This window comes from Brachypodium distachyon, chromosome 2 (assembly GCF_000005505.3).
Source record: "Brachypodium distachyon strain Bd21 chromosome 2, Brachypodium_distachyon_v3.0, whole genome shotgun sequence".
NCBI lineage: Eukaryota > Viridiplantae > Streptophyta > Magnoliopsida > Poales > Poaceae > Brachypodium > Brachypodium distachyon.
The window spans coordinates 21,791,691-21,813,864 of record NC_016132.3 but is presented as its reverse complement, the minus strand read 5'-3'; the positions used below and the strand labels follow the sequence as shown (position 1 = coordinate 21,813,864).

Here is a 22,174-nt window from a genome sequence, read left to right as displayed (position 1 = left end):
AAATGGGGGACAAAACTAGAGATGATATGTTTTAGAGCGAATTTTAGCCAGGTTAGGTATATAGAAAGGATTCTGCGGAATCTAGGATTGAATTTCTGTGTCCAATTCTATGCCAGTCAAACAATTTGATTTCTGAAATCCAAAATGAATTTCAAATTCCATAACCAAATGATGCGAGTCAAATGAGTTCTAATAGTTTAGCCATGTCGAGGTTTTGGTCATTGACATTATTTTTGTTACCGTCTGGTAAAATGCAATCGAATGACCACATTTTCTAGACCCTGAGAAATGGGTTTACCAAACAAAAAACTCATTTACTATGGTTACCCCAATTCCACGATGCATAAGATACAATAAAAGGGCAGCCCGGTGCATGTAGCTCCCGCTTGCGCAGGGTCCGGGGAAGGGTCCGACCACTTTGGGTTTTTTGTACGCAGCCTTTCCCTGCATTTCTGCAAGAGGCTGTTTCCAGGACTCGAACCCGTGACCTCATGGTCACAAGGCAACAGCTGTACCGCTGCGCCAAGGCTCCCCTTCCTGATGCATAAGATACAATCATCTTAAAAAATAAAGTTTAGACTTGATTAAAAAATTTGCATGATAAAATGACTGCGATTTTGGTTTGCTATGGTTACCGCAATTCCATGATGCTTGTTGCTATGGTTCCAGAATTTTTTTTAGAACACAGTACAAACGCAGATGCTCACAGCACGCGCATACACTCACCCTTATGAAAGGACACACGCACACTCTACCCCTATGAGCACCTCCGAAAGACTGAGCCGGCAGTTCTTGAGAGATTGACGAAGTCACCGCTGGCACCTCGCTGTTGACGGATACGTCACCTACCACTGAAAGAATAGCGCCGGTTAAATCCTGTAATAATCCAGAAAAATGTGACAACATGTCAAGTCTAGGACTTGAACTGGGTGGCGGGTTCCAACACAAGAAACCTGACCACCTGAGCTAGACTGAGTTCGCTGTTGCTTAAAAGAATTTAACGAGCCGTGGCGGTGCCCAACACGGAATGAGACGAAAAAGGCCGAAAATAGAAGGACGGGGCGTGAGTCAAGGAGGTACACCGAGGTGAACGATGAGGCAAGAGGTCTTGAAAATTTAGAACTATTTAGATTAAGCATTTCCGGGTAATTTTGGTTAAGAAAAAAATATTTTTTCCGGAGCAGAAGGATGCTTTGGGTCGAGAAGCCATGCGCTGATTAATCCGTCAAATCTCCAACTGCCCGTGTGCCCCCAAACACGGCAGAGCTGAGGGATGCCCACATGTACGTGCACATCCACGCGGCGTCGCATCAGCAGGTCCCCAAACAACAACTCACTCTCTCGTACGCTAGTGCGTATAGTACACAAATTAAACATCTACTGTATCACCGTCGCCTTCTCATGCATACGTACACGCCCGCACGCCCGCACGAAAGGGTCTACAGTCTACACCCTAGCCTAGCCTAGCCAATCCATCTGGGAGCATGGCTGGATCGATCGGTACGAGCATGCATGTGTACAGGCTACGTAGTACGCTCGCACAACACGCAAGACTCCAACGCACGGGCCTTGCTTAGATTCCATTGATTCTCCCACCGCGCGACACTCTTGTCCTTGGCTGCCGGGCCAGAACCTTCCTGGGCGCACTGATTGGCCGGCCTCCGCGCGCGCCGCGGTTGTTCAATCACGCTCCATTTATGCGCGCGGCGCCGGCGCGGCAGCATTTCCATCAGCTGAAGCGTGCAGGTTAAGCAAACGACCCATCCGTCGTGCTCCTGCGCGTTGGCAGTTCGTCCGGCCGCAGGAGACGACGATCGGCCTGCGCGCCCATGCATCCTGAATCTTTGGATCCGGCACTCCTGCTTGATTTTTATTAGATGGAACATGTCAATGTGGTGAGGGGTAGTATAATTGGTCATGAATATGGCGCGGTTCGGCTTGTTTTGGGTACGTAGATCTGCTCCTCGTGCCTCTCTACTGGCTGTACCTGTTACCTGGACAGACTAAGTCGCGTTGGGTACGGAGGGGGGGCAATCAGCAGTGCACTTTGAGTTTGAGAAGCGGTCGACAGCATATCGTGTGTGTGATTGCGAACTGCTGTTGTACGTACCCCGGATGTACTGGAGTTGGCTAGATCTCGTTCGCACGCTAGACTGCCCGCGGAGTTCTGTACGGGTTTAATCCGGAAATGTATGTGAATACCAGTCGGGATTTTGCATGTCACCTTGGGAATATGTCGCGGGGCAGTTTCTCACCCCGATGCGTATATGACACCGAGCAAGAGATGCACCTGGGCATCATGGAAGGACGTCTATCTGAAACCTCTAACGATGCCCTCGAAGGTAAATAAGAACTAATCTAAGCTCTTGCTCAATTGCAGTAACCTACTCCCGTCGTCTAATATTAAGTGACATAATTAGATGCATCTATACACTTTTTAAATATAAATATATTCATAAATTTAAGTCACTTAACATGAAACGGAGTGACTAACGGAGAAGCAATCCGGTACGATACTCGAAGCTATCGTCACCGTATCCCGTATCACTCTCGGCCATCTTTTCGTGACAAAGGCTCGCCCTCCGCCAAGCGTGCATGCAACAGAGCAGTAAATAGATCCAACATAGAGGCCCACGAAAGCCCGAATAAACAAAGGGCCCACCGCCATCAGTCGAGCCCACTAAGCACGTGGTTGCGGGAACGGATCGGAGCCTACACAGGGCCAGGGCCCACCGCCGACCCGGACCACCGGGTCAGGGGACCACGTCGCAAACGGTTGCATCACATCAGCCATCAGGAAACAGTATGCTGCTGGGTGATCAGTGCTGGTGCAGCAGAGTCTCACGGCAGAGCTACAGCCTAGAGCAGGGTACAGACGTTGACGTGGCCCGCACGCTGGCACGTAAGAAGAGTCATGTGCCGCAAATGCTTAGATCCGACACGTCTCGATCAAATAACGGTACCTGATATTGATCGCCCAGGTTTTCCGGCAGAAACGAAAATTGATCGCCCATGGGCGATTAGCTTCTCTGGCAATATACGCATGGGTGTGCTAACAAACTGCTACTCGATCGGATCCTTCGAAGAGAAATAATATGATTTTTCTTCGCAGTCGCCGTTTCCAATACGGCATGCATATCGTCGACGTCACCCAAACCATGCATATCGTGATTATCGTCGACGTCACCGAAGCGAATGGAAGGTGCGTTCGAGAAGACGCGGGCGCTGGCTATATTAGTAGCTATGCCGATGGAATCAGTTTTGGTGGCAGCTGCGGCAAGGCAATGCACCAAAATTCATGCGAAATGGTAAAACGAACAGAGAGTCGATCCCCGGCGCGCATGCATGCGTGCGTAGATGCAGATATGTATTTTCTCTTTTTTTTTCAAACGGTGCAGACGTAATTTCTCCGTTTCATAATTTTTGTCTCAAATTTGATAAAACTGGATTTATCTATTTCTAAAATGTGTGTAGATACTCCCTCCTTTTTTTATGTAGGACCCATAGAAATTCCTTTTAGTTTCCTAAATGTAAGGCGCGAGAATCTCTCCAGGCCGCTCGAGTCCACCGAACGACCAGAAAAATCGGGAACTCACTTTTGCATATCTTGTGATTGCATGTAGCTGCATAACTGTGCCTATATTCTAATTGCATGCGACAGACTAGCTGTGCGGTTCATTAAAGTCTTAGCCTTGCGTTAATATGCGTGCAGGATTTTATCCGCCTTAAAAAAAAACAGAGGAAATATATGTAATATTTCGATAAGAATTATTTTTTTAAGGATTTCGATAAGAATCATCAAATCGGATGAAATATATGTTACTCCTGCTAGTTTGCTCTGAGAGAAGCGTAGCTAGGTACCTCCGGAAAGCAACGTGAAGAAAACAACCTGAACCGCTCGATCGACCGATGGCACGGCACGGCACGACGGTCCGTTTGTTTTCCCGAAACGGTCGAGCACGCAGCCAGGTCAAACAGCCCGGTGGTCGTTGGTTTTCCCCAACTGCCTGCGTACGTAGCCGCCGGTTCTCCGGGGTCCAGAACCGCTCGAGGCAGCCCTGCCCGCCTGCCTATGCGAGGTGTGCGCCAATGGATCAGCTCTCTCCGCCCCCAAGATTTAACTTACGTAATCCAGTCCGGCCTCATGAATCCAACGATGGCCTCTCCCTCCACGTGCTGCCGCCGCACACACACACAGCACGTAACGTCGCCGTCGGCGGGTGAATCGGTCGGCCAGAACCATCTCGATCGATCAGAGGCGGGGGACGTCCGTGCTCCAGCGTGCCCTGCGCGCGTATGCACTTCTCAGTCTCACCGAGAGACAACTGCAGCAGTTGAACTGCTCGATCCGCCGGGAGCGCGGGGCCGCGTAAGGCTATCGATAATTGGCCGGCCTGTGTACGGCACTTCACGTAGGGGGCGCGAGCGTGGCGAATGCGGAATGCAGCCACTGCCAGAGTACCGTCGTCGACGACGGCCGGCCAGGTAGGTTTGTTGCGTTGCGGGGCAGCTTCCGGTGGAAACGGCTTGGCCAGGTTTGTTTCATGGGTGGGTCCGTCATGTACTGGATCGGCATGTCCTATACTGTTACGTGTACGTGAGCAGACGGGGTCGCTTCCTGGCTGGGCACTTGGGCAGTACGGCAATGACTAGCTTAGCCTTTTCTTCGGTGTACTCTTCCTGATTTAAAATGTAGGATGTGTAATTCTAAAATTTAACCAACCTTTCAACGAAAATATCAAACCTATGCTACCAAATGAAGATCGTTATTCCCTTGAAAATAAATCTTCCTTAAGAAAATGAAAACCGTTATAAAAGACAAGCCGTCGACGTGGACCTGGGAGGATGACGATCGCAGCATGAGATAGGAGAGCAACTATTTGCCAATCCCATCCCTCTTTGGTTACCAGGCGGCTGGCAGGTTGTGGTGCATCCCAATGCTTAACCGTAGAAGGGCTAGCGATCATGCACCATACTCCATCTTATTTCCCGTGCCATCCGAAGTTCCGAACAACCAGACGAACGCAACGTACGTACCACACCCTCATCAATCCAGCGGACTCCAAAGTCTGATCTCTCTGCGCCGATCTTTCTTCATAGTATCTGTGGGCAAAACATGGTACACTCTTGCCACCTCAACTCATCAATTAACCCCCTCGGATCGTACTACTCCAAAGTCTGATCTAGATCTGTGCATGTCTTGACACACCTGTGGGCAAAAACATGGTACACTCTCCTGCTTGCTTCCTCCAAAGTCACGAGATATTAAACATTCGCGATTGTGACCTGGCGCCTGTCTTAGTGCTAATTAAGCCTCCAGCTCAGACTCGGTGCTTTGGTTGAACGTGAGATCATTTTTTTCTACGCCCACATTAATGAATCGCACTGTGGTTGTTATGGCACTGTTGTGCGAGATCGACACTACTGTATCCACTAAAGAGACTGCACAAACACTGGTTGTTGGGGATGGTACTACTACCCGTCCTCATGATTTTGGAAATTTTCTTCTCTTTAACCATGGACCGATCGTCTCATCAGTCACGGCCTAGCAGTGGCGGTTACCCCATTCCGAACAAATTTGTCGATTCTTAAGGAATTTGGACTTGCTTATTACGTCAAAATCATGCAAAATCGAAGATCTTTATTAGTTGCGTGTGGATTCCATAGAAGTACTACAATTCAACACCCGCCTGACTACAGCAACAGCTCGCCACGGCCTTTGTAATTAATCAAGACAAACTCACAGCAGTCACATGCAGCATAAGGCCAACCAGAGAAAACATATCTCAGTCTCGCTCGCCCTTGCTTAGCTTGCTCTCCCACCGTCCCACGTATATATACACCTCGATCGCCTCTTCTCTCTCTCCGGCCGGGAAAAGAAAGAGGCTCTGCTCTCACATCTGCAAGCCTCCAAATTTCCCTCGCATCACCGCATTCTTACATTCCTTGAGTTGAGGTCTCCTCGTTGTTGATCACTCGATCTCCTCTGATCTTCGGTTCCAAATAATCGATAGCCATGCTGTCTTCTCACTGCGAGAACATGCTCGCCTACGCGGCGGCCGCCGCCGGGCGGCGCGCGTCGGTGCTGGTCGATCCCCGGCGGTACCGGCCGAACGTGGAGGTGGCGCCCAACTGCCCGCGCTGCGACTCGCCCAACACCAAGTTCTGCTACTACAACAACTACAGCCTCAGCCAGCCCCGCTACTTCTGCAAGGGCTGCCGCCGCTACTGGACCAAGGGCGGCTCCCTCCGGAACGTGCCCGTCGGCGGCGGCTGTCGCAAGAACCGCCGGGGCAGCAAGTCGTCATCCTCGGCGCGGCCCATGGCCGACGACACGGCCGCCGCGGCCCGCGACCATGGGCCCGCGCCTGCAGCGTTCTCTCACCGGTTCCACGGCCCGGTCCGGCCCGACATGCTCCTCGAAGGCATGGTCGGCAACCCGCCGGCACAGCTGGGCCAGCCGGCGCCCTCGTCGGCCAACAAGCCCGCCGCGGCGGCAGATGGCTCGATGATTGATCTCGCATTGCTCTACTCCAAGTTCTTGAGCCATCAGCCTGCCAACGACGTGCGGGAATCGGTCGACACGAGCTCGAGTGGGTCAAGCTCGGCGACGAGCCCGGGCGTGCAACCGGGCTCTGGCCCGGCCCAAGCCCAGGCCCAACACGGGTTCGGCAGGCTGTCTAGCCCGGCAACGGCAAGCACAGAGCAGAGCGAAACGACGACCATGCTGCAGTGCGCCGACGTGCGCGCGCAGGCGCTCGGCGAGCTCGCCTTCAGCGTGGACCAGAGCTGCTACGACTCGCTCGGGCTGCCAACGGACGGCGGCGATCTGATCCTCCGTTCGACTTGGGACCAGGGCGCCAAGTACGAGCCGTTCGATTCGCTGCCCGTCCCCGAGGATGCCATGAGCCTCCACGGCGGTGTCCCGGCCGGAGGTGACGACGTCTGGAGCAAAGTGTTGGGCTCTCAAGGGCTGGAAGCTGCTCTCTGCAGGCCTTGATGTCAGCTCATTTTCTAGCTTCATCGATCGATCTGCGGCTGCTGCTGTTTCTTGTGATTGTTTTCATGTCTTTCTTTTTCTGATCTCTACTTATTTTGATCTTGTTCGGACATGGTTTACATGAGTTACGTGTTCAGGGTCAAGGAGTATACGTGTGAGATAAAAAAGAATGTAATAAGATTTTGTATTTTATTGGTTATATATGGAGTATACCGCTACTATTAATTTAACAGCTGGTTTTTTGCCTTTTCTGAACAATCTGTTCACTTCTTCCTAGTACGATCAATCAATGTTGTTCCTGTTATATACGTGTGGACACACATGCTGCCCCATGCTGGTGAGTGACGCTTTCAGGATCCCAACATGCCCTGTGGTGTGGACGTACGTAGCTAACAATCTCGAACAGCTGCCACTAGTTGCTTGAAAGGTGACATTTGGACCTAGCTAGTTATAGGATTTACCATGCCTGCACGCCTCAATTATTGTTGCCACAACAAGACAGGCAAAGCCCGAGATCCAGTTTCGTGCCTAGATGGTGGGAGGAGCGATGTTGGATAGGACCAGCTTGAGCGATCCACTGTTCAACATCATCTTTAACGAATTAGCAGAGCTATCTATCACCGTTGTTTAAGAGCACAAAAGAAAACAAGCCCTGGACTTAGACCTTGCAATGGAAGGAAGGGAAATCACAAGCAATCTGCAAGCTGCACGCGTTCCGTAGAAAGATACGTACGATTCTACAACCAAAACTGCATGTCTCTTCTTTTCCCCGTGATCGTCAGGTGTAGTCAAACCTTGTAGGTGTAGTACAACTCTAGAAGCAGAGGTCTCGCTCTATCTGAAATGAAGTACTCCGTATAAAAGTTAATCATTGACCATTGCTTCACACACCTGACTTGCATGCGCTCTACTCGTACTGGCAACCAGGAGTATATCCAGTCAAGTCAAATCTTATATAGCGTAGGTAAGTGTAACACAGACACAACACAGAATACTTCTTAGTGCAGGCCGGTAAGATAGAACACTTGAACAGTATTGCTGATCAATTTCTGTGGTCGACGGGCTGCATGCTCATTGGCTTTGATCCGATTGAGGGAATACATTTTCCTTCTGGCAATCCAGCCACTCAGGCCTGCAATGCACGTGGGATTTGATCTGATCGACAAAACATATTGGCCCAAGATCCAGGAATGACTTCTGTCTCCTGTACAAAGCAGGGAAAAAAAAAGGTCTCGGGTAAAGCATAAATCAGATCCGACACTCAGCGATCAACTGACCGCTAACTAAAAATCAGATGACTTGGACATAGCAAAGTTGAAAAATATATACCAATTACATATGGGATAACTTAAATTAGCAACCTGTTGCCAGCGCAACTCAGACTACATGCTTCACTTTTGATAAAATTTCCAGGTGATCATTTTCCAGGTAATCTATGTTCACGAACATTTTCACAAATTTTTACACAAATTTGCAATCATGTTATAGTGTATCTGTGCTCATATGCAATCACTTCAGGTTGGTCGATCTTCTAGCTTTTTCTGCGTCTTAGCTAGTTTGTCTTCCTCATCGTAAACTTGCCCTTAATTTCTTACTTACAGGACCTCTAAGGCGCTTTTACACAAACTGTTTCAGTTTATTGGTGGAGTATGTATATATGAGCGTTTCATAATGTTAAGGGAGGAATCCTGGGTTGAAAATGTATATACAAGCGCAACACACGTTCAGGTTTTGTACCCGCACCTGAGCACAACAGAAGTTCAGCCTGAACCCTTCATTTGTTCAGGTGTTGTAGCAACATGCCTGCACTTGTCTAGAATGGAAGCTATCAGCATCCGAAATGGCTCAAGTGAGATATAGTTCGGCCGACAAACGTCTGCCCAAGAAGTGGAAAGTGATGCCACGAGACGATGGGAGACAAAATCTTGGTTTAAATTCGAGCAAGCCACACGTCACTTTTCAATCTTCATACAACACTGGACAAGCCAAATACACGATAGTAGTTGATACTTGATACAACACTCTACATGCAACCATTGCTGAATGAAAACTTAACTCTTTGACACAGTTTCAGAGTTTGAACAACGATTTCGGTGGTAAATAATACATATAGCGGTAGAGAAGTAGGCCCAGACTGATATATAAATCTCCAGATTTTACAACAGTGCTACAGCACCCTAAGCAGCAACGAGTGTGGTCACAGCAGGAACTTGGACTTGTCCCGGAGTTACCAGCTGACTGACGTTTGCCGCACGAATCCGGCCGCTTGCAAGTCCAGCTGTCAGATCCTCCACTTCTACTTTCAGCACATCTCGACGGTTTCCAATGTCAGCTGCATACCGGCTCACACAGTACACCCCGACAGCCATCACTGCCATTCCATAGACATTCGTAGTTACTAGGCGGAACGGGGTTGAAACCACAGCAGCAAGAGGCCCGCCGATGATAGACACAGCCTGACCACTTTGCCCAAGGCCAACACTACCTTGTTCGGCCACAAGGAGGCCAGTTTTGCAGTATATCGCAAAGTCCTCACAGTTGTTCTTGAACAGGCTGTAGCACCTGAAACCATTGCTCAACAAGTAGTTGGCACGGCGGACAACCACCTCATTGGCATCAGTTGCGGCAAGGGTGCACGTCCCTCCCCGAGCTTTGGCAAGAAAAAGGGCTGGGTTGACAGCATACTCGAAACGGTAGAGAGCCCCCCCTGCTAGAAAACAACTGAGGCAAGAGGATGTCACGCCAGTCTCAGTGGCGGTGGTGACTTCATTGCTGCTACACACCAAGCATGGTGTGCTACTCCTATTAGGACCAGAACTCACAAGAAGAAAATCGATGACTGTTCCTGTTCCGACCTCTTGGTCCCTTCCTCTGGTAAAATGGATCACCTTGTCATCACCCACATATATTCCTGTGAGAAGATACCGTTAAATGTGGACAAAGCTATAACAATATGGCACCTCTAACTAAATAGTCCAAGGTGAGCTAGACTGAGATCAATCGGGGTTCGCCAAGGGGTGTGGGCTTATTTGACTGATGTGTTCTGTTCTGGGTCACCAGGGTGCAAATAGGCTGTTTTTTGAGCTGAGTGTTAGGGGGGCTAGACCTATTAATCTGTTCTTGCCATTTCAATTTCTTAGGAAGTACTCTCTCGAGTTCTCAAAGAATGGCGTCCACACATTGTTGGTTTAACTTTGACCAACAATAACCAACAATGATATTGCTTATGTGCTACGAAAATCATATCATTGGATTCATATTTTAAGAAAGTCCACTGGTATAAAATTTATAACACATGATGCACATGCTATTGGTCTAATTGATGGTCAAAGTTAAATCTCGAAATGTGTTGCCGCCATTCTTTGAGAAACGGAGGGAGTATTTCTCACATGCTTAAATAGTTAAATCCAATAACCGAATGTCATACAAAAATATTTAAAACGAGCTGAGAGCATGTACTTTAGGAGTATATACACTGATCTAAAAAAAGCAAACATAACATATGATCTATATGTAATTCCACAGCACATTTTGCATTATCTTGTGCCAAGCAATAAATAACAGCTTCAATATTTACCATCCGAACCGAAGTGGCTAATGACAACTATGGATCGGAGGGAATAACAATTAACAAACATCTTACTGTGAAGTTTGAACACATGTGCATGCCAATTACTCCCTCTGATCCATAGTAACTGTCGCTGATTTAATACAAATAAATCAGCAACACTTATAATAGATCGGAGGGAGTAGTAAATTGGACCTGCTAATTACCAAAAATATCCATAGCACAATTCTAATGTGCTACTACGGTTTGCAGATATAGACTGGGATAGATTTCCACTAAGAACTAGAGACACATAACATTCGAGACAAGTTCGTCTACTTCTGAATTCATCGGTCCAAAACGTAAGCTATATCTATCAACCACCGCAACCAAAACCTATACGGAAGCGAATTAATCTGATTGATAATACATAATTAGAAAACGGGAAACTGATTAATAAAAAATTCCGCACCATGATGCGCGTAGACCCACGCGGCCCTCCATGAGTAGATGTGATCCCCAGCCTTCAGGCTCTCCTTTCCAATCCTAACCAACCAAAGGGGAAAACCCGCACAAAAAATCAGTTACAACAGCGATGCAAAGCAAATTAAGCACAATGATTCGACAAACAACAGCGCGGAGCAGAGGATCCAAACAATAAAGAGATTAGATCAATACCTGTTCGACAGGAGGCCCATCGAGACCGGAGGCGGTCGATCGATGGCGAGGCGGCGGAGACGAGGAGGGGGAAGAAGGAGAGGGGCGGAAGCAAAAAGGGTCCCTTGCGCTTTGGGGGTAAAGAACAAAAAGTATGAGGGCGTCACGGGAACGATGACCGTGGGATCGACGGGACGGAGGCGCTGATTTCAGTTCACGCTTGCGTAACCTGGGCTTTTATGTTCTGGTTGAGTTTTTGGTTTGCACCCCCTAGCTTTTCAACATTTCGCTATAATATACTTTGTAAGACCAATCTTCCTTATACTTTGTTACCAGAGTTAGGAGTAAGTTATCTTCAGTGGTCAAACTTAATTTGACCGCTAGAATGCGGCCGATTTTAATTTGCGAGGGGTACCCGATCTTTTAAAATCATGTACACGAGATAGTTTTGATTGGTCGCAATGTATTGTTTTACCTCGACATATTACGACGGTCAACATTGCTTCTTCTTACTACTGAAGACATTTCCTTGCCAAAGCGTCACATAACGTAAAGTTGGTTAATATTTCACATAATGTAAGGACTGTACTATTGCCTGAATCCATCTAAGCTTATGGACTAAGGATTTCGAAGACGCGTGAATGCGTCAGGAGGAGCCGGTAGGTCGGAGGCACGCGCGCTGTCGGCAGCAGCAGCGGCTGAAGCGCGTTCGTGCTCGTGAGGTTGAAGTTGAGTAAATGATTTCGTTTTCAACCTATCCACGCAGCATCGCCCCTCGATCTGCGTGGCAAGCGACGGGTGCAGTGCAAGCAGTAGACGGCCCAGGCTGCCACGTCGCCGTCATATCTTGCATCTTGTAGCTACACTTTGATCGTTCGACGTCGTCTAGTCCAAATTATGGACCAGCTTACCAAATGGGTTTGGACCTGGTCACTTGTTTGCGACCAAGGAGGCTGCAGCAAATCAAGTAGTCATCCCAGCAAATGATGATGCCAGGGGTAACAGCCACAGAAGTTGGCCACGAACACACGGCCTTCCAGAAAGGGCCACCTTGATGGCTTGATGAAAAAGAGAAGATGATGTGCAAAACGCATATCAAGGTAGAATAGAGATGGGATGCAGGGTAGCAGTAAACTGGAAAATGATATTCCGTCGTGAAGGGATCGATTCTTTCCAGTGTTTCTCGGTAGCACAACTCCTTTTGCAACAGATATGTGCTATCTTCAACGGACATCATGCGACGGAAATATGCTCTATTCAACGGACCTGAGCTGTGGTAACAGGTGAATAAACAATCAAGACTTGCTACGTACTGGTGCCTGCTGGCCGTGCAGATATCAACGGATTTCTACTGTTATCAAACTGCTCATGAGAAATCTGATTGCTCATCCGTATAAACCTTTTCTTTCCTGACAGAGCATGCGACCAAGCATAACAAGTACGGGGTATATACAATACAAGCATACAAATTACAACCATACAGGTTAATGGTAGTGCAAGAGATCTTGAGACACTAAAACTGAACATAAGCAGCAAGTACCACTGAACTTAAATAACAAGCCTAATATATACATTTATGATACTATGTCAACTAAAGTTTGGAAATCAATGGTTCAGGGAAGGTGCGTGCATTCTTAAGTTGCTCCAATAAATATAACCTTTACGCTATTGAACATGACATGATTTGAAAGTGGGATTCACCGGCATTGCATCAAAGAGATGTATGCGTTTCTAAATGTCCTTCAAGAAAGGAATGGATTCTTTCCAGGATTTCTTTATTATGTCGACAACTTTCCTGGTGTATTCCTCATCCTCTGGATAATAGGCGATCGGATCATCCAGCAATGGGGCTTGCAGACTCAGAACACCTTCTAGAGTTGCATGGAGACAATATGCTGAATAACTGATATGGTAACCCCCTTCTTGGACAATCAATATTTGCCCGTCGCTATGTCGATTAGCCATAGTCCTCATTACTTGTCCAATTTTCCTATAACCATCCATGGTCAAGCACTGTCTTCCATTTGGATCAAACTGGATGAACATAACTCACAATTAGTCGGACTGAAAATTATCATGCATGTAGCATCACCTCAATCTTCAAGGTACAATTGCTCCTCTCTAATATATATTCTCTATCCATTGTGCTAAATACTACTCCCTCCGATCCATAGTAAGTGTCGCATTTAGTACAAAGTACGATTTGTACCAAATCAACGACACTTATTATGGATCGGAGGGAGTGTTTTTTTTTTGTTTAGTACTTCAGTACTTCCTAAATAACTTCAGTTTCATAGTACTCCAGAATTAGGGTGCCTGAATTTAACAGTAATAACACTAGATAATCATCATATATCTAGTCATCCTTGTTTGCACATATACATCTTTTGTTTCCCTTGGTATGATGTTACATATTCCAACACCATGTTATAGTAGAAGATGGTAAGTGAACTATACTTGGTAACACATCACAATTGCTTAAATGTGCAATGGCACATGGTTTAGAAAAGTTGATAAATGGAACATATAATGAACTAAGCAGAACAGATACACTCACCGCGCTAGAATCCTGGCCAATGACAAAAACCAAAAGCTGAGGCTGAAACTTTTCAATGGCCGGAGCGACCAATTCATTCATTGCATATTCATACCCTGCATCCCCACTGCCATTAGGCAAAGGTATATTGAGATTGTACCCAAGCCCCCTGCCTTGGCCAATCTCATCAGTCGAGCCATTCTGCGGATGCGATGGACCCCAAGAGCCATGATTCATGTGAAGAGAGATTGTCAATACACTGTCTGTACGATAGAAACCCTCAGCAGTGCCATTCCCATAGTGCACATCAATATCAACAACGGCAACCTTTGTGCGCCCGGAATCCAGAGCCAGCTGCACAGCAAGCCCAGCGTTGTTCAGAAAGCAGTAACCGTCAGCATGGTCCGGTTGTGCGTGATGGCCAGGAGGGCGGACCAATGCGTAGGCTAGCTTCCCATGCCCATCTAGTATGTGCCTCACTGCTGATAAGGTTGTTCCAGCAGCCAGAAGTGCGGCACCCCATGAGCCAGGGTTCAAGAAAGTGCCCTCACAGAACTTCTTGGGTCCATTGGCATTCGCTTGGACGAGCTCCTCAATGTATTCTGGAAAGTACAGAAAGATTAATAGTCCGTTCGGAACACAGGAAATTCGTAATTTTTTTACAGGAATTAGTTCGTTTCCCGCGTGAACATGGACATGGGGCCTAACTAATTACAGCATAGCACTATGAAAATGTACCACATCACAAGGCGAGGCAATTTAAACAAGATCAGGAATGCGACTAGCAAGCACGAGAAGAGCTGTAGGTTAGATGATTTAGCGAGGAGAATTGGGGGCTGACCGGATGAGTGGAAGGAGAGGAGCTCGCTGGCGTGGGCGGGGCTTCCGGAGTGCCAGGAGAGGAAGGGCGCGATTGGGCCGCGGCGGAGGATGGAGACCATGTTGCGGACGCGGTCGGCGTTCTCCGGGTGCTGGTCGAGCACCTCGAGGAACCCCGGGTCGCGGCCCGAGTCGAACACGCCGCGACCGGCGTCGTGGGCAAGCATGCCCTCGTGCCAGAACACTGCCACATTCTCCCCCGCCGGAGGCGGAGCAGGCGCCGCCGAGGAGGAAGACGAGTCCATCTGTTCCGGGTCAACTTCTCTTGACCAAGACAGTGCCGAGACGCAGCCCTCGCAGTGAGCGGTGAGCCAGAGACGAATTTCGGATCTGAACTCTGAAAGTCTGAAGTGTCGACGCGTTGTTCAAATGGTAGATGTTTTTTTTTCCGGACAATCTACTTGGGGCACGTGCCCCACGTAGTCTTCTGGTGCGGCGTTTTGTGATTAGGGAAATCCCGATTCCCTTTTCTTTCCTCTCTCGCTCTGTGTCTTCTCCGGTTCTTCTCCTCCCCCAATCTCTCTCTCCCTCCCTCCCTCCCTCCCTCTCCGAGCCAGCCAAATGGAGGGACCGAGCCTCCAGTCGCCGTGCCGCTGCAGCCTGCCCCGGATTCCCACCGTTTCTCTCCCAGTTGTCAGCCCCAACCGCAGACCCGCCTCAACCAAAAGGGGACTCCTGACGCCGCCGTAGCCTGCTGGGGGACCGAGCCGCCTGGGCCGCTGGAGGCTTGCGGCCAGCGCCTCTTGCATCTGCCGCCCCGCGCCACTCAGCAGGTCTAGACGCAGCCAGAGGCAAAGGAGACGAGGCCGGCGGCGGGGCGGCGCGGCGGGCGACGCAGAAGACGAAGCTGGCGAGGCCGCGGTACGGTTGAAGGAGGCGCCGCGGACGGTGTCCGATGGTATAGCGCCCACGATGCACGGTTCCGGGTGGAGAGATAGGCCCTCGATGCCATGACTTGCGATCGTCGATGAGGTCGCCGGTGCTGGACATGGCGCAGCTCCTTCTGGGAGGTGTGGTGAGATTGTGTAAGCAAGGTGTTCGATAAAATGTCTGTGTAAGCAAGATAGACATTGTTGCCATGTTCGCATACACACTGAATACTCTCTAATTGCCTTTTTTTCCCTAGTTATTGTGCCATGCACTACTAGATGTTACGGTGAACTGCCTGGTTGCTATGTTTTTCGGTTAAATTTGACATGTTTTTGTTCATATTTGACATGTTCGTTGATCATAGTTGTTAGGATCTTCTTGGTGTACTGTGTAGTTGCCATGTTTTTTGGTTATAGTTGCCATGTTATTCGATCATAGTTGCCATGTCATGTGCTAATAGCTGACATGATGCAGTTGCCTTGTTCGTCAGTTAGAGTTGTCATGTTCGTCAGTCAGAGTTGTCATGATTTTCGGTCATAATTGCCATGTCATGCACTACTAGCTACCGTGGTGTAGTTGCCATGTTTTTCGGTCATAATTGCCATGGCATGCACTACTAGCTGCTTGGTGTAGTTCACATGTTCCTTGGTCATGGTTGACATGTTTGTCGGTCATAGTTGTCATGTTTTTGGGTCATAGTTGTCATGCCATGCATTAGCATTTAAGGTGTGGATGAGCGGACAATGATTGCACATTTAACCTAGCAAGTAAGTGTATATCATCCGGCAAGTAAGGTGGATAAACCGGCAACTAGACACAATTGAAGTAGGTTTGGATGAGCCAGCAAGTAAGTGTAGATAAGCTGGCAAGTATGCCTGATTAAACTGGCAACTAGACACAGTTAATCTGGCCAGAATGCGTGGATAATCCGACAAGTATATGTGGATAATCCAGCAAGTTGGGGTAAATAATCAGGCAAGTAGGCATGGTTAAACTGGCAATTTTGCACATTTAATCTGGCAATATTTGTGTATAATCCGGCAAATAGGCGTGACATAATACGGCAAGTATGCATGGCTTGGTTAAACTGGCAATTATGCACTATTGATCTGTCAATTATTTCTGACCAATCCGGCAAATTTGTGTGGATAGTCCGCCAAATTGGCATGAAATTTGTCAAACCGGCAATGATGCATTATTAATATGGCAAGTCTATGTAAGTAATCCGGCAAGTATGTGTGGAGAATCCGGCAAGTAGGTGCGAATAATCAGGCAAGTACGCGTGGATAATCCGACAAATAAACATGGTTAAAGTGGCAATTATGCATGATTAATCTGGCAATTATTTGTGAATAATCCAACAAGTACGTGTGGATAATACGTCAAATAGGCGTGAAACAATCTAGTAAGTAGGCATTGTCAAATCGACAATTATACACTATGAAATATGCGTGGATAATTGGATCAGGCAAGTAGGCGTGGATAATCCGGACAAGTAGGCGTAAATAATCAGGCAAGTAGCGTGCATAATCCGGCAAGTAGGCATGGTCAGACTGAGAATTATGCACTGTTGTAATAAAATAAAATCCTTATATGGGCAGGGCCGTAAATCATACATGCCGACGACTAAGTCAACATTTCTCAATCATGAGTCAAGACGCTCATGTGGCGTAGTCAATCCTACGTGGTAAAGGAAGACAAGTCAACAAGTCAAGCCTCTCATGCCATGGTCAAATGGTGGAATGAGTTAGAATAGAGGGCAAGAAAGGTGTGGGGATGAGGCTTTTGGTCCATGATGGACCATGGACCAACCCTCACTTTCCTCCTCATGGTGCACACAAAAGCTATGGACCAAGGAACCACTTTTACCATTTTGCTCACACTTTTCTCTCTCCCTCAAGGGTAGCCATGGTCTTTTGTCATGGACCCCTAGGCTATAAATCGCCCCCATGGGGGCATGTACCATTCACTCTCAACTTGAATAAACTCAAGGAGAGAGGACTAGAGTGCTCCCTCTAAGGTTCGCTCTCGCGCGCCGCTCTCGACTGAAAGTCGACCGGCCTCGAGGAAGCCTTCTAGAGGACTCTAGTTTCGAGGCTCCGAGCTAACCTTGGTTGGCACGGGTTCGAAGGAGAAGGAGTTGGGTTAGAGTTCCGAGGGTATCCTAACCTCGATACTTGGAAAGACGCGTTCGGTCTAAGTACGAGGCGGCCTTGACGAATCTCTCGCTAAAGGTGACTTGGGAAAATCCGCTCGGCCCAAGCACCTGGCGAACAACCCCCTCTAAGCCTTTCCTAACATAGGATTAAGTCGTACCCGCAGGGTCGACCGAACCTATTCAAAAAATATCTACGTGTCAACTTGTCCAAGTGTAAGGCGACCTTCGCTATAAGGCCGGCGTACACGCTCTAATTTTATAGCCGCACTTGTGCCATCGAGCATTGGCACCCCTTGCGCTAATTGTTGTCGAGAACAACAGCATGGCGCCGACCGTGGGGAACCCTCGCCGCAATTGAAGATTTAATGGCCCCAACGAAGCCTACTTCATCGGGTCCCCAACTTGCCGCAAAGTCTACATGATTGCAAACAAAGAAAGCAAGTGCCTCGGGGGCTCCCGAGGAAGAAAGAATCCTCACCAATCCGGACATCGCCGCAAGCATGGTCGCCACGACAGAAGTCGCGGTCGCCCCTTCGCTACCGGCCGTCCCGGAAGGAACTGAGGTGCTCGAAACCGTCGTAGGCGGTCCCTCGACACTCACCAACATGGTGGCAAGGATCGGTGAGCTGCCTACGATTGCCGCCCCCGCAGGGGATACGAAACTCGGCATGTCTCGCTCGATGGGTTTCACGCCACTTTCCCTACAACCTGTAGTGACCTTGCCCTCGGAACCTACAAGAGAAAACAATGGGGCGTCGGGAGGATCTGCGCCGGAAAACCAAGGAGTCCCATCCTACGACCCCTCCAACCCGGGATTGCCTCCACTGGCGCTCGCCGCGATCGCCCATGGAGCTCCTTGGTATCATCCTTATTGGGGGCTTCCGCCGCAAGGCGCTCTCCAAGTCGCACACGCTCAGCATCAATCTCGCTTTGCGAGTACCCTGCAAACGCCCCTCGCTCCCCCCGTCGGGGTCGAGCAAGGTGGCAACCAGGTACCGCCTCAAGCTGCGCCTCGCGGGGAACGAGACCCCAGCGTGCATGGGAACGAGCAAGTGGCAGAATCCGGAGCCCGTGCAGGCGGTGAAAGGAATTCCCGTTGACGCTCCGACCCCCCAAGAAAACGCCGAGATCATTCTCCGAGCGACCCCTCTAGCGATGAAAGTGACGAGGGAGGACCTCGCCACCGAAGGAACCAAAAGAATCGGCCGACTTGCAACCTGCTCACGCGGGAAATCCAAGACACGCCTTTTCTGCCAAGGTTCAAGCCGCCTGCAATACGGCCGTACGACAGGGAATCGAATCCTCTTCAATTCTTGGACGTCTACTCCACCGCAATATGGGCCGTCGGGGGAGGATCCGTCGAGATGTGCAACCTCTTTTCGCTCACGCTCACCGGAATGGCGCAAATTTGGTTTTATAACATGCGGAAGAACTCCTTGCACTCGTGGGAACGCCTCCAAGAGGTCTTCATCTCCAACTTTCAAGGAAACTTCAAAGAACCCATGCAGGCTCACGAGCTATACGTCGTGAAACAAAAGCCGGAGTAATCCCTCTGAAGCTTCTTCCATCGCTTTGCGAAGGTGCGAAGCCAAATCGCCAACCCGCCGTCGACCACCGTGATCGACGCATGCATGCAAGGCCTTCTCCAAGGAGAAGTGAATCGGGCCCTAAGTCGTAACCCACCGAAGACGACCGAGGAGCTCTATCGAATCTTGCAAGAATACGCCCGGGGCGAAGACGGGGACATCGGCAAAAAAGACGCGCCGCGCGTCGCTCCCAAGGGAGCTCCCTTGTCCGACAAACCCCCTGCGCCCACTCCGTCTTCCAAGAAGAAGAGGAGGTGGGGGAAAAAGGCCCCCGGTGACCAAGCCTGGAAAATCTTTGCCGTCAAAGGACAAGCATCATCCCAAAAGACTTGGCAACCCAAGAAGCCACCTCGCCCCGCCGAGGGAGGAATTGGGAGATGCCTCATCTACAACTCGGCAAGCCACAACACCGAAGAGTGCAACACTCTCATCGCAGCTCGTGAAGAGTTCCACGCACGAATGCAAGCCCGGCGAAAGGACGAGAAGACAGCCGAGGCTCCAGGCCCCGCCAACGTCTTTGTCGCTGACCCAGCACCCAAGGAGGATAATCTACCGTTTCAGGAACCCGCACATCACGTCGGAGTGATACTCGGGGGCTCCGCCACGGGATGGGGATTGTAGCGGCAACGCAAGGAGTATGTTCGCGAAGTCAACGTTGTGAGAACCTTCACCCCGACACCACCACCCAAGTGGGCGAGCGTGCCAATTGCCTTCACCGAAGAAGACGCCAAGGGGATACGCTTCCCACATGACGACGCCCTCTTTGTGACGGCAATCGTCGCCAATTGCGAGCTCAAGAAGATTCTTGTGGATGGCGGAAGCTCCGCCGACATCCTATATCTGAGCATGTTAAAGAAACTGATGGAGCCACAAGGGAGATACAAAAACGGCTCGCTGCAGCCATCCCTTTATCCCCTCACCGGCTTCGTGCCGGGGAAATCCATTCAGCCGCTCGGACAAATCGAGCTCCTCACGACCTTCGGAGACGCCACAAACCATCGGACCGAGCTCGTGCGCTTCGACGTGGTGGATATGTAGGCCTCTTTTAACGCCATCTTCAGGAGGACAACACTAAACCGTCTTTGCGCTGCCATCCACCACAACTTCTTGTGCATGAAGATCACAGGCTCGAAGGGCGTGATAACGGTCCACGGCGGGCAATCTTCCCATAGGAAGACGCTCTACCGCCATGAGACCAAGTGTGCTGAAAAGGGAGAATCATCCAAGAGTATTAACATGCTTTCGAACGTGGGAGCATCGGAAGCCAATCACCCGGAGCGCTACATCCCTAAGTCCCTCCCCGAAGGAGAACCCAAGGAAGTACGCGTCTCCCAAGATGACGCCACGCGCACGGTGAAGATTGGAGCCGACCTCCCGAGTAAACTCAAGGAAGAACTCGTCGCCCTGCTTCGAAAGAATTCCGACCTCTTCGCTTGGTCGCGTTCCGACATGGGGGGAGTCCCGTGCGACGTCATGGAACATCGCCTCGCCGTGAGACCCGACAAAGCTCCCGTAAAGCAGAAGCTCCGGAAGCTCTCCACCGAGCGAAGTGAAGTCATCAAGCAAGAAATCGCCAAACTCTCCAACGCCGGTCTCATCCGAGAAGTTTGGCACCCCGAGTGGTTAGCCAATCCGGTCTTGGTAAAGAAAGCCAACGGCATGTGGCGAATGTGTGTCGACTTTACCGACTTGAACAAGACATGCCCCAAGGACGACTACCCGCTCCCTCGGACCGACCAGCTTGTCGACTCCACGGCGGGATGCGAAAGGTTGAGCTTCTTGGACGCCTATTCATGGTATCACCAAGTCCACATGGCCAAGGAATACGAGGAAAAGACCAGCTTCATCACTCCCATCGGCACCTTCTACTATCGCAGAATACCTTTTGGTTTGAGGAACGCCGGCGCAACTTTCCAACACCTCGTCAGCCTCATCCTCAAAGAACAATTCGGAGAAACGCCGAAGTCTACGTTGACGACGCCGTCATCAAAAGTCAAGTTGCGAAGACCCATCCCAAGGACCTGCAAGAAACCTTCGATAATCTCCGCAAGTATGGCGTAAAGCTCAATCCAGAGAAGTGCGCGTTCGGAGTGCGAGGAGGTAAGCTCCTGGGCTTCCTCATCTCTCAACGAGGGATCAAGGCCAACCCGGAGAAAATCCGGGCCATCATGGAGATGGATCCTCCTCGCTCCATCAAAGATGTGCAACGCCTAGCGGGAAGAATGACGGCCCTAGGGCGATTCGTCGCCCGGTCAGCCGAGAAGGGTCTTCCTTTTTTCAAAGCCTTGAGAAGCCTCAACAACTTTGAGTGGACCGACGAAGCTCAAAGGGCCTTCGAAGAGCTCAAGACCTATTTGTCGACCCCTCCGCTTCTCACGAGCCCAAAACAGGGGGAGCCTTTGCTCCTGTACCTTGCCGCGACCTCGGTCGCCGTAAGCGCAGCACTCGTGAAGGAAGAAGACTGGTCACAACGCCCAGTATATTACGTGAGCGAAGCCTTGGGAGGAGCAAAGGGTCGATACACCCAGATCGAGAAGATCGCGTACGCCCTCCTCATGGCCTCTCGAAAACTCCATCATTACTTCATGGGCCACACCATCATGCTGCCAACTATCTTCCCACTCAAGGAAGTCTTCGGCAATAAGGAGGCCACCGAAAGAATCGCCAAATGGGCAACGGAACTGGCCCCCTTCTCGCTGGAACTCACAGCAAGAACGACCATAAAATCACAAGTCCTGGCTGACTTTGTGGCCGAGTGGCATGCTCCACTGACCCCCCCCGAAGAAATCGCATCCAAGATCGAGCCCCCTGAACCACATTGGATAATGAGGTTCGATGGCTCCAAGCGCCTCGACGGCGCCGGGGCCGGAGTAATACTCATCAGCCTTGAAGGCAAGATCTTGGAGTACGCCGCCCATCTTGACTTCAACGCCACCAACAA

General features: G+C 49.7%; 3 protein-coding genes across 4 annotated transcripts; 1 reads left to right on the top strand and 2 right to left on the bottom strand.

Annotated features, from left to right (window-relative positions):
* The first annotated feature begins 5,758 nt into the window (after positions 1–5,758).
* LOC100833176 (dof zinc finger protein DOF5.1) lies at positions 5,759–7,250 on the top strand. The gene has a single exon (XM_003568314.4). It carries the CDS (start codon positions 6,017–6,019, stop codon positions 6,998–7,000), a length of 984 nt encoding a protein of 327 aa, XP_003568362.1. The 5' UTR covers positions 5,759–6,016; the 3' UTR covers positions 7,001–7,250.
* Positions 7,251–8,913: 1,663 nt separating this feature from the next.
* Positions 8,914–11,422, bottom strand: LOC100832863. 2 transcript variants are annotated; one of them, XM_024459917.1, is made up of 4 exons: positions 11,226–11,422; positions 11,020–11,093; positions 9,328–9,911; positions 8,914–9,196 (listed from the first exon to the last, which is right to left on the bottom strand). In XM_024459917.1, the coding sequence occupies exons 1-4, from the start codon at positions 11,243–11,245 to the stop codon at positions 9,071–9,073; spliced, it is 804 nt and encodes a 267-aa protein (XP_024315685.1). In that variant the 5' UTR covers positions 11,246–11,422; the 3' UTR covers positions 8,914–9,070. The 2 variants fall into 2 exon arrangements, with proteins under 2 accessions (XP_024315685.1, XP_003568361.1); XM_003568313.4 differs by having other exon boundaries at positions 8,914–9,911; positions 11,226–11,419.
* A 1,163-nt stretch (positions 11,423–12,585) lies between these two features.
* Positions 12,586–15,087, bottom strand: LOC100832243 (histone deacetylase 8). The gene is made up of 3 exons (XM_003568312.4): positions 14,582–15,087; positions 13,762–14,342; positions 12,586–13,238 (listed from the first exon to the last, which is right to left on the bottom strand). The coding sequence occupies exons 1-3, from the start codon at positions 14,862–14,864 to the stop codon at positions 12,936–12,938; spliced, it is 1,167 nt and encodes a 388-aa protein (XP_003568360.1). The 5' UTR covers positions 14,865–15,087; the 3' UTR covers positions 12,586–12,935.
* Positions 15,088–22,174: the final 7,087 nt, after the last annotated feature.